General features: G+C 41.8%; 2 protein-coding genes across 4 annotated transcripts; both read left to right on the top strand.

Moving 5' to 3' along the window:
• Positions 1-933: 933 nt before the first annotated feature.
• Positions 934-8643, top strand: Rpp14 (ribonuclease P/MRP subunit p14). Of its 3 annotated transcripts, none has more exons than XR_013042260.1 (6): positions 934-1209; positions 3716-3803; positions 3900-3984; positions 6502-6578; positions 6903-7055; positions 7465-8643. XR_013042260.1 is itself a non-coding variant. In XM_006994747.4 (6 exons), exons 2-6 carry the CDS (start codon positions 3733-3735, stop codon positions 7519-7521), a joined length of 369 nt encoding a protein of 122 aa, XP_006994809.1. In that variant the 5' UTR covers positions 934-1209; positions 3716-3732; the 3' UTR covers positions 7522-8643. The 3 variants fall into 3 exon arrangements, 2 of the variants coding, with proteins under 2 accessions (XP_006994809.1, XP_006994810.1); XM_006994747.4 differs by having other exon boundaries at positions 6977-7055; XM_006994748.4 differs by having other exon boundaries at positions 1178-1312; positions 6977-7055.
• Positions 7634-8643, top strand: Htd2 (hydroxyacyl-thioester dehydratase type 2). Its single transcript, XM_042284409.2, has one exon. It carries the CDS (start codon positions 7634-7636, stop codon positions 8153-8155), a length of 522 nt encoding a protein of 173 aa, XP_042140343.1. The 3' UTR covers positions 8156-8643.
• Positions 8644-12453: the final 3810 nt, after the last annotated feature.

Here is a 12453-nt window from a genome sequence, read left to right as displayed (position 1 = left end):
TTGGCTATGCAAGGCATAGCTTTACCTTCACTGCCTTGACCAACTCAGGCCAAATCAAAACTCCTTCTAGTAAATACAAGCTGAGCGATCACTAGTACCAAGGACTGCAATGCAGTGATGAGCCTTCATACAAGTTTCCATACTCAAAGACCACCTCATACTCCAGCTGGTTTAAGAAGGTGTAGTCTGGACATCACTGGCCAAAGCAGATAATCTGTAATACCACTTGTAACCATGATCTGGGACAAATAACTTTGCCTTTCCCTCTGCCTCACTCAGTTCTACTTCTGTGAAATGGGGACTATTGCAATTATAGCCACCTCAAGGTTGTTTGAGGGTTCCATTAGATAACTTACATAAAATCTTTTGTACAGTGCCTGGCAGAAAGTAAATATTAGTTGCTATTGTTACTGTTAAATACACACTGTATGTCACACGTATAGGGAGACCATATCTTATTCTCCTAAGCTCCCAGCACCCAGGACAGTGGCTAGCACATAATGGATTCTGAACAAATACGTGGTGAGTGAATGCAGAAGTGGAATAACTTACATCTGGATATAGGAGCAAGCCGGATCTTTCCATGTCAATACAGAACATCTACTGTGTGCTAGGAGTCACAAAGGGACATTAACAGTGGATCTCGTCCTTAGTACCTGAAAGATGTTTAGAGGACTGGCTTAGTATAGATGAGGCGGTGGCTTTGATCCCTTGCACAGTACAAAAGAAAAAAACAAAAAAACCAAAACAAAATAATCCAGGAGAGATGTTTGACATAACCTGTTGCAAATGAATGTAGAAATAAAAGACCATGAAGATTATCCGCACCTAATAGTATGCCACAAACGCAGGTCCCGAAAGTGGACGATAGGGGGCGCTGAACCCGTCGATCTCAGCCCCGCTGTGCAACAAGTCTAGCGACCGACGCCGCACAGTGACGTCACGTCCGCTTGCGCGTTCGCGTCTGTAGGGCGGAGCGGAACGGAGTCAAATGCAAATACACCAGTTTTGCAGTCTCAAACCTAGGCTGCTAACTCCGACCCGTTCCGAATTCTAGCAGCGCTCAGGCTACAGGAACGCGGCTGTTCCAGTGAGGGGCTTCGTTCTGCGCCGGGGCCGCTTAACCGCGCGCGACAGGTGCAAGTGCGCATGCGCGAGGCGGGCGCAGGGTGGAAGTGCGGCTGGCCGGAGGAGCCTTGCTGTTGCCAGGTCAGTCAGAGACCCGCCGCGGGGCTGCGTACAGCGCGGCCGAGGTCCCGGACACCGACCCGGGAAGGTTAAAAGGCCGTGTGCTAGGCGCACTGCCTTCGAGGTGGGCGCTAAATGAACGGCGGTTGTTATTGAGCAGGGTTGGAAACAGCGTAACTCTTCAGCAGTAGGGGATCGGACTTCTTCAATGACTGGTTTAGTCCCATTAGTTCCAGAGCTGTGGTTTTTGTGCCTAAATGTGCAGGCACTCGTTTGAGTCCGTGAGAAGCAATAGTGAATAAAACACCTCCCCCCCCCCGGAGTGCAGGCGTTGTGGAGATTAAATATTCTGTGATTCTGTTAGAAATATTGTAAGACTTGCAAGGACTGGGCAAGGAGGCCTTGGTACAATAACAGATCGGATGGAAAAGTCTAGGAAGTGTGAGGCACGTGGCTTCCCGCTTCTGGCTTACGGAGAAGCTGTAGCCCTAGTCCAGGCCAAGAGGAGGAGGAAGCCCAGAGAGTTAGATCTCAAGAAATTCCTTTTCTTAGGGTGTGGTGGTGCATGCCCTTAACTCCAGCACTCGGGAGACAGAGGCAGGCCAATCTCTGAGTTCGAGGCCAGCCTGCTCTACAGAATGAGTTCCAGGACAGCCAGGGCTCTGTTACACAGACAGAGAAACTGTCTCCACTCCCCCCCCCCCCAAAAAAAAAAAGGAAATCCCCTTTCCCAGGGTCTGACACTTAGACAAAAGCTACTATTCCCTTGGAAACTTAAGACAGTTCCTGCTTACTAAAAGGAGTCATTCTCCTTATCTCTGGCCTCGAACTCACAGAGATAGATCCCCCTGGCCCAGCCTCCCAAGTGCTGGGATTAAAGGTGTGCACCACCACTGCCCAGCTCTACTCATTCTTTTAACTTATTTTAACCTGTTTCTCTTCATTTGTGTTTTGCCTCAGGGCTTTTTACCTTTCTTTCACTCTATATGTCTTACTCTGTGTCTAACTGGCTAGCCCTGGCATCTCCATCTCTTTCTCCCTTCTCTCTTTCTTCCTCCTACTTACTCTCTCTGCCCACCCGCCCCGCCTAACCCTCTGCTACATAGCTATTGGCTATTCAGCTTTTTATTAGACCAATTAGGGGCCTTAGGCAGGAAGGTAAAACAGCAACACATCTTTACATAACATACATAAATACAGCATAAACAAATGCAACACATCTTTGCCTAGTTAAAGTAATATTCCATAACAGCACTTCCTCTAGACTCCTTGCATTTTAAGTCCAGTCCTTCATGGTGTTGTCAAATAGCCCTAGAGAGACCTGGATTCTGTGTACTGGAAGGTTTTTGGTTTGTGTTTGTTTTCCTTCCTTCTTCAGTAATGAGAATTAACCTAGGGAATGCTGGTATGTGCAAAAAGCCACACTTCATTTACATTGGACTTTGTACTTGGTTGATTAACTGATTAGAACTACAGTAATGTGTAGAGGCTGAAATGTTGCAAGTCCAGAGCCTAATTACAATCAATTTTAGGTTATCTTTGCACACATACCCCCAATTAGTCATTCCTTGAACACCTGAGTCTCACATACCATCCTTATGACTATTGGTAGATCATTTAGCTTCCACAAGTCTAAAGGTAAGAATATCATTAGCATCTGAGGTCTAATCGCTTCTCTGCCTTTTGACTAAGATCAAGTGTAGTATCTGAGGCCTATAGCAGAGGTTTCCCTGCTTTGTTATAAGCTGCCTACCTGATGTTTTCACCAGTGTATTTGAAAAGTGCCTTCATTAATGACTGTCTTTGCTCATTTACTATAAAAACTTCAGGAAACTTACTACCTTGGAACATGGAATTTGGAGTAGCCTACATCTGTGTTCCTGGGCCATGGCCATTAATATTTGACTCTAGAAGTGGGATGTATTGACGTGAAAGCTGTATTGCAAGAGTATGAGGCAAGCACTCTGGTACTGAGCCACATCTGCACTAGAGACCTGGTTTCTGGATTGAGAATAGCAGACTTAGGAAGAGGACAGCAAAAGGACCCCCTTCATCATGTCCTATGAGGACAGAATAAGTGGTTTTAGTCCCTTATGTTTGTATCTTTCCTTTGCTAAAGGGCGGTCTGATCTGGCATGTTTAAAAATACAGAAATGAGCTTGCCTGTACTGCATCAGATTCTGGGCATGATCTCCAGCACTGTCACCTCCCAACATATACCAAAATAAGGACCTGCCAAAGAAAGAGAGGACTTCCTTTATATCTGTATGGGTAACTGTTGTCTAACTAGGATTACATAAAGTACTGTAAAAAGTCTTTAAAAGTGTTGACATTCCAGCTGGTAATCCCAGTCTTCCCTAGAGATTGGCAGTTCAAGGCCAGCCTTGACTCTATAGCAAGTCTTTCTCAATAAATAAACAAGTAATTAATTAATTAATTAAATAGGTCAAGTTCCCATTAAAAACACAATACTGCTACCAATAACAACATGAACTTAGTAGTTATGAGCCCTCTGAATTCCTTGTAGGTATCCCATGTTTGAAGATGCCAGCTACTGCATATGAAAGAGTAGTTTACAAGAGCCCCTCAGAGTACCACTACCTGAAAGTCTGCTTGTAAGTTCAGTTTTGTGAGTTTTGTTTTATATTACTTGTTTTTTACAAATCTGAAAAGCATGGAGTTTAATGATACTTTTTAATATTTTTTTGCAGAGAGTTTCAAGAACATGGAGTTGGACTGAATGCAGCCCAATTCAAACAGCTGCTTGTTTCAGCCCTGAAGGACCTGTTTGGGGAGGTATGGGTTACTTGGCAAGTTAACATTTTTAAGGCTTTTGTAAGAAATTCTAGAAAAGAGACCCAGAGTATAGCTCAGTGGTGGAATGGTGGCCTACCTCATGGCCTACCTTGGACTGATCATACCTGTCACTTGGGTACACACACACTTGGGCACACACAATTATGGGCATGCATAATTCTAGCATCTGTGATTCTATCATTGGTAGGTGGAATTAGAATAAGAACTTTTTAGTTTGTTTGAGACAACTTCTCTTTTTTTTTTAAAAAAAATCACTTGTAGGTGGAATTAGAATAGGAGCTTTTTAGTTGGACAAATCCTCTTTTTTTTTCAATTTTTTAAAGTTTTTTTTTTTTTTTTTAAATATTTACTTATTTATCATGTATACATTGTTCTGCCTGCATGTATGCCTGCACGCCAGAAGAGGACACCAAATCTCATTACAGATGGTTGTGAGCCACCATGTGGTTGCTGGGAATTGAACTCAGGACCTCTGGAAGAACAGCCAGTGCTCTTAACCACTGAGCCACCTCTCCAGCCCAACAAGTCCTCTGTATATCCTTGGTTGTCCTGGAATTTGCTCCATAGCCTCGAATTCACAGAGCCATCTACTGCCTCCCAAGCACTGAGATTAAAATTGAGCAACACCACTCTCAGCCTAGAAGAGCACTTTGTAAGAAACACAGAAATATCATTTTTTAAAGCTGTATTAGAATTTGCAGAAGCCAACTTCAGAAATAATGAGTTCAGTATGCCCTGTATTTGACTAGGAACCTGTCATTCACATGTGGAGAAACACATAAAAATAAGTAAATCTAAAAGAGTGTGAGCAGAAGTAAAAACTTAGTGATATTGGTTGACATTCTGATGTGGCTTCTTAGCCTGTCCCAGACCAGCACTTTGAGCAGCTTTGTGTTAGCATTCACTTAACAAAAGTTGAGCTTTGGAAGTGGAGAGGAAGAAGGAAAGATAAATTATAGGTTGAGGAAAATATTTAAAAACTATATATCTGACAAAGAAATATTATCTAGAATATTATAAGAAATTCTCAAAAAAATAAAATAAAATAAGCTGGGTGGTGGTATCACACACATTTAATCCTAGCACTCAAGAGGCAGAGGCAGGCAATTCGAGGCCAGACTGATCTACACATCAAGTTCCAGAACAGCCAGGGCTACACACAGAAACCCTGTCTCAAAAAAAAAAAAAAAAAAAAAAAGTAATTCAAAGCAAAAAACCTATCCTTGCTCTTGCAGAGGACCCTCTGGTTCCCACTACTCACATACATAGCCGTCTGTACCTCTAGTTCTATGGAATCTGATCTCCTCTGACCATCTCAAGCACCAGGTATGCACATGGTGCACAGATAGCATGTAGGCAAAACACTGATGACATATATAAAAATAAATCTTAAAGAAAAGTAATGCTGCACATGAGTGTTTACCAGAAGCTGAAAACATCACAGTTGTCCTTAGTGGGTGATTGTCCAGTGATTGTATATTCAAATCATGGAATATAGTCCTCAGAGAAAAGGACAATGGGTAGACAAATCTCTAGAAAACTAAGCTAAATAGAAACGGCCAACCTTAAGTAAATTACTTATTGGGTAATTCTTTGTATATAATGCTCTTGCTACAACATAACCTGAAGAAAGAAGTGGTTGCCGGGGCTAGGAATAGAAAGTAGAGTGTGTATGACTATAAAGTACCAATAGAAGGAGTCTTGTGGTGGTTCAAGTTTTTGTTTTGGTGGTGGTGGTAGTTCCAAGAAACCACCTATGAGGAAAAGTTACATACAAGTACACACATAAATGCACACAAATGATGTCAGGTCTAAGTAAATTCTGAATTGTTTCAATACCAGTTACCTGGCTTTGATCCTGTACTGTGGCTATATAAGAAGCTGCTTTTGTTGGAGCCTGAGAGAAAAGTGCATGAACTTCCCTGTAGGTTGTAGCAAATTAAAACATGAAACTTCAATTTCTATATGTCATTTAAAAAATGTAGTTTCAGGAGATAGAGTTGTAAGACATGGTGTCTATCTCTTGGTGTTGTTAAATAGTGACAAGAAGGGGAGAATTACGGAAGAGCAATGTGTGGGGTCTTGTGTAAGAAGAGCACAGTAAGTAGATTGAGCCTTTCTTGTGAATATGTGAAGGAACTTTTTAAAAAACATTTTTCTGTGTGTGTGTGTTTGTGTGTGGGGGTGTACACAGGCAACTTGTGAGAGTTCCCTCCTTTCACCATGTGGATCCGGGGTATTGAACTATGGGGATCAAGCTTAGGTCTTCAGGATCTGTGCCAGTTGCCTTTACCCACCGAGCCATCTCACCAATTGGAGAAGGAACACTTTACAGATTCAAAGGTGAGGAGGTATCATGAAGAGAGATAGGAACATTCTAGACAGTAGGAGTTCTTGTCAGGCACATGAGAATACCAGCACTATTATTTGAAATTGATTTTATCAGAATTCACGAGTGATGACAGGAGTCTGCTAATGGTATTGTTCCATACCTAGATTGGTGCTGCTTTGCCTGTGGACGTCCTAACCTATGAAGAGAAGACCTTGTCAGCCATCTTGAGAGTATGCAGCAGGTATGACAGTGAAACAGTTCTAGAATAATAGGGCAGAGAGAATGATGGAATAACACAGTGAAGAGGCTCCCAGGACAAGAGTGCATGGGAACTCTGAGCAGTTAATATGAACATTCCTCTACTTGGGATTATACTCTAGATAAGAGGAAACCTTGGTTTGATCACAGCCAGTTTCCCAGTTGATAATTATGGTTTTAAAGCCAGAAATGTGTATATTTTATAAAGATTCTTGCGCTTAATTTGTTCTCTGTCTGTGATACATTCTTACTTCTAAGGTTCTGTTTTATTTAAATGAGGCTTCTATGTTTGTTTTTAACTTTCTAGACAACCACAAGCAGAAGTACCAGGGAGCTGTTGGCAGCAGAATCTTTATTTATGCTTTCTTGTTCTTTATACAGTGGTTTGGCTAAATTGTGGAGCTCTTTGACCTTGTTCGGAGCCTATAAAAACAAGAAGTGTGCTTTCAGAGTGATTCAGGTAAAGGCTTTTCCTTCATAATTCCAAGGAGGACTGAGCACTGTAGTGATGTGAGGTGGATGTGTGCACCATTTTTGTCTTGAGTAAAGCAAACAGAGTTAACATCTAGCAAGGGCAAACCCAGAATCTCACTGCCTCTAAAAGGCAAAGTGGTCAGATTTTAGGTCACATAGAAGATGTTTGAAGGTCAAATTTGGAATTTATGGTAAAGGCTTTTCTCATTGAATGCTGTGTGCAGTGTTGTCTTGGCAGGCTGTTTCTAGGCATACATACATGTTCAGCCAGTACTCCCTCCAGGGTGAGCCTTCAAATGTGACTGCTGCAGTGTTGTGCACCCTGTAAAGCCTGCATGTTTCTGTGTTGCCTGTTGTCTGTATGAAGTTTGAGTTAACCTTTTCTTCTTTTGTAGGTGTCTCCCTTTCTCCTTGCATTATCTGGTAATAGCAGGGAACAAGTATTGGATTAAATACTCTTACAGTTCCAGAACCCTCTACTCTCAACAGCATCTTTTGGTGTCTACATAGATTGAGAAAAGAAGCAGGCTAAAGCCCTGTTGATGACATTTGGAGATACTGAAGATGTTCTGTGTGGTTTCTGGCCATCGTCTCTGGTGGAGTGGGCTTCAGAGGAGACTGTGGCTAAATCACCTGGTGCCAACAGGGCAGCGCTTTCAGCATGTGCACGTGAGGGTTGGAGACCGTGCTGAGCTCAGCAGAGCCTTCACACAGCAGGATGTGGCCACCTTCTCAAAGTTGACAGGAGATGACAATCCTTTGCATTTAAGTGAAGAGTATGCAAAACACACCAAGTTTGGAAAGACAATTGTGCATGGAGTTTTGATAAGTGGACTTATTTCTGCTCTCTTGGGTACTAAAATGCCGGGGCCAGGCTGTGTGTTTCTTTCCCAGGAAATTAAATTTCCAGCCCCTTTATATATTGGAGAAGTGGTTTTAGCATCTGCAGAAGTGAAAAGGCTGAAGCAGTTTATTGCTGTAGTTGCAGTGTCCTGCTGTGTAATAGAGAGTAAAAAGACAGTTATGGAAGGTTGGGTTAAGATTATGGTCCCAGAAGCTCCTGGTGCTGAAAATTTAAAGTTGTAAATTTAAAGTTGTAAGCTCAAACATCTGTGCTCTTGCTATGATATGTCATTTGGGGAAGTGGGCTGTTGCTCTTCATGAAGGAATGGCTGGTATACCTGGAAGCCACGTGGGGAAGGGGAACAAGCAGACAGTTTGTTCCAATGTCTGCTTTCCAGATTGGCTTTATGCTCTACCCAGACTTAAGTATGTACAAGATTTCATCATCTCTGGAGATTTTGTTTTTGTTTGTTTGTTTGTTTGTTTGTTCTAATTATAAAACAATTGAGAGGGACTGGAGGGATGGCTTATCAGTTAAGGTCACTGGCTGCTCTTCCAGAGGATCTGGGTTTAATTCCTAGCACTCACAACTGTTTGGGGATCCAACACCATATTCTGGCCTCTACAGAAACTAATTGCACATAGTGCACAAACATACATATAGGCAAAACAGTGACACAAATACAGCAATAATAAAATAAAAATTAAAAATCTTTTTTAAAAAATGAGAATCTGCATGTTTTACTTTCAGAATTGCAAACACAGTTATATTTGTATTTGATAACACCTACCTATATCTGTGTTGAGGGAGTTTCTTACTGAATTTTGACCACCACGGGCTTAGTTACTAATTGCAATGATGGAAGTAGGGTCATCTTTGAACACCTACTCTTTACCGTTAAATACTCTTAACCCTTTCTCCGTGATTTTTGGATTAGGGTTATAATTCCTTACACCAAGATGTAATCTTGTGGTGGATGTGGTGGCACATGCCTTTTCTCCCCACTTGGAAGGCAGAGGCAGGTGGAGCTCAAGGCTAGCCTGGTGTTCATAACAAGTTCCAGGACAGCCAAGGCTACATAAGAGACTGTCTCCAAAAAAAAAAAAAAAAAAAATGCTGTGGACTTCAACCTTCTATGTGACTTGCCTTTCAGGTGGTTTTTGCTGTTGTGGGAGAGGGATTTACATACAGCCTTGACTCAGTTATGTAAACTGATACGGTGCAGTATTGTTGGAAATAATAGAAACAGAATAAGCAGAGGGCCAGACCTATAAATAATAACCAATATTATCCTCCCACCCTGGTCTCCCATGAGTGAGGCTAGGGGTTTTTCTGAATTTGAAGCTGGCTGTTCTACATTTGAACAGGTTGACATGTCGATTTTTCAGGAAGTAGGCCAATAGTTTCTTTTAGCATTTTAACCCTGAAGAGAAGACTCGGGGCAAAGGCTCTATTTTAAGGGCTCTGATTCTTCTCTCCCTGTCTTGAAAATGTGGGTCTACTTTAAAAAGGAGTAAGGCAGGCCTGACTGTGGTGATGCATGCATTTAATTTCAGGCATAGGCAGGAGGATCTCTGAGTTTGAGACCAGTCTGGTTTACATAGCAAGTTTCAGTACTGTATAAACCCTGTCTTGAATAGGAAAAGAAAAAAGGTGTAAGTATATGGTGGATGAGGGTGGCCAGGTTTGTTTTTTTAAGAGTTTGGGAGACTAGGGAGAATGTGCTTTTTAAGTACTTTTTAAGCAAGTATCTATATACTTGTGGTTTGACTGTGCTCAGTATGTTAAATGGTAACTGACCTTAGCTAGATGCTTTGATTAGAAATACAAGATCATCAGGTCATAGTATCATTTACTTAGAATTCCAAAATTTACCGCTAGGAATTTGAGGCCAGCCTGAGCTACACAGCAAGACTTTAAAGCAACACCAAAGATCGGATGTAGTTATTCCTTCTGGTAGTGTTTTGGTGTTCTGTTGTGTTTGTTTGTTTTTGTTGATGTTTTTCGATACAGAGTTTCTCTGTGTAGCCCTGGCCATTCTGGAACTTGATCTGTAGACCAGGGGGCCTTGAACTCCAAGCGCCTGCCTCTGCTTCCTGAGTGCTGGGATTAAAGACATGTGCCACACCAACAGGCTCTGGTGGTGTCTTAAGTAAACAGAATTTTGTGGGTGTGTGCTTGTTTGTGCATGTGGAGGCCAAAGGTCAGTTAGATGTCTCTCACTGGCCTGGAACTCAGTAATTAGATGAAGCTGCTCCACCAGTGAGCTCAAGGAATCCACATGTTCTTCCCCAAGCACTGGGATTATATATAAACACAAGCCACTGTGCCTGCTTTGTTTGTTTAAACATGGGGTTGAACTCAGGTCCTCAGTTACTCAGCAAGGTACTTTGTCAACAGAACTCTGTTCCAATAACCAGACTGGAACAGTTGAGTAGATTACTAGAAAGAATTATTGTAAGTCACTAGAGGGCAGTCATGTGTCTTAAGTGAGTTAATTATAAACTTATTACACCTTCCTCCAGTATGTAAGGGTGAGAAGAAAACACCAAAGTCAGTTGTCCAGGAGTATTGTAAGTCCCAGAATGGGCAGCATTGTAGACTGAGTTCATCTAAGGATGACAGTTCTAGGCAACTCAATAGACTTAATAAAATGTGTTATACATCAGAAGAAAATAGAGAACTCAGGTGGTCAGTGCACACTCCTGCAGAACTCATCCCTTGGGATTCAGCAGCAGTCTTAAGTGTGGATCCATAAATGGAGCATGATGTGATTTTTTTTTAACGTTTCTGATAAGCTAATTTTCTGCATTTAATATAATTCTTGAAACAGCTTTATAAAGTTAATGGCCCCATTTTATTGAGACAGAAGCAGACTGATGCTGTATAGCTGTTGTTAGTTGTTTTTGGTCTTTGGGGGGCTTACTACCCAGGTCCCAAATAAATCACACATGGAGGCTTATTCTTAATTTTGAATGTCCGGCCTTAGCTTGTTTCTTGCCAGCTTTTCTTAACTTTAAATTATCCTATCTACCTTTTGCCTCTGAGATTTTTCCTTTTCTTATTTCTGTATATCTTTCACTCTTACTCCATGGCTGACTGTGTGGCTGGCCCCTAGTGTCCTCTTCCCTGTGGTGATATATTGTGTATCCTAATAAACTTTCCTGAGGATCAGACGACAGAGCCAGGCAGTGGTGGCATACACCTTTAATCCCAGCACTTGAGATCTCATGCCTTTGCTTGGAAAACACACTTGCCTTTAATCCCAGGAAGTATTATGGCAGGGCAGAGAAAGGTATATAAGGCATGAGGAAACAGGAACTCACTCTCTTTAGGCTGAGGGTTTCGTAAAGGTAAGAACTAGTGGCTGGCTGCTCTGTTTCTCTGATCTCTCAGCTTTCACCCTCATATCTGGCTCTGGGTTTTTGTTTGTTTGTTTTTAATTTAAAGACCATCTAAGATTCAAACAATACCTCCCCTTGTTCTCTTGCTCCTCCTCCTTTTCCTCCCAGATTTTTCCTTCTATTTATTCTCTCTGCCTGCCAGCCACGTTTCTCCTTTCTCCTGCCTCACTATTGACTGTTTGGCTCTTTATTAAACCAATCACTTGTTTTAGGCAGGCAAAGTAACACAGCTTCATGGAGTTAAACAAATGCAACATAAAGGAATGCAGTACATCTTTGCATCATTAAACATGTTCCACAGCATAACAAATGTAACACATCTTAAAATAATATTCTACAGTAATAGAGCTAGATTCAAGGTTGAACTTCCTTTTTTCTACCACTGTGGATCTACAGTGTTTTCATTCCTGGAGCACTGTCAATTTCAATAGTGTTTTGTTAAATAGAATTCTTACGTCTATTCAGATTGATATTCTCTGCTATAGTTGTAGCATTTCCCTATTTTGTGCCTGTGGTTTCTACCCAATGCCTGTCCCTCACCCCCACCCCCCAAAATAGTCGTGCCACATAGTCTAGACTGGCTTTGAGCTCAACATCTTCCTGTTTCAGCTTCCCAAGTCCTGGAAAAGCAAATGTAGCGTTGTGCTTGGCCACCTACCTTTTCCTAAATGACATTCAGAAATTTTCAGAGGATGAAAGCTCTAAGGATCAGCTAGATGGAAAGAAAAATTAGAGACAGGCAGTAGCTGATGCCTAATTCTAGCAATTCAGAGACTGAGGCAGGAAGATAGGCTATCTGTTCCAACCAACCAAAAGAAAAAGTTATGTAAGCCATGTGAGGAGTAGAGAGGGATGTCACTTTGGCTAATAGCTGATTTACACTGTGACTTCAAAAGTAGCTTCTCATTTAGAGCATTTCCACATTATTAATAGTCTGGGGTGGTCATGAACTTTGGTCTCTGTTAAACAGAGTAGAGTCAGTAGCCTAAGTGGTGACTCAGCCATGGCTGTCAAGCTGCTCATGCTCTGTTAAAGCAACCACCAGGAGAAATGATCACTCTCTTTCTCAAACCCAGGGCCTGATAATTGAGAGGGAGCTTTGATTATACTAGGTCACATGTGGAAGTGAGTGTAAA

Source organism: Peromyscus maniculatus, chromosome 9, assembly GCF_049852395.1.
Source record: "Peromyscus maniculatus bairdii isolate BWxNUB_F1_BW_parent chromosome 9, HU_Pman_BW_mat_3.1, whole genome shotgun sequence".
Taxonomy (NCBI): domain Eukaryota; kingdom Metazoa; phylum Chordata; class Mammalia; order Rodentia; family Cricetidae; genus Peromyscus; species Peromyscus maniculatus.
Note: the sequence above shows the minus strand (reverse complement) of the source record. Positions and strands in the feature narration are given on the sequence as shown.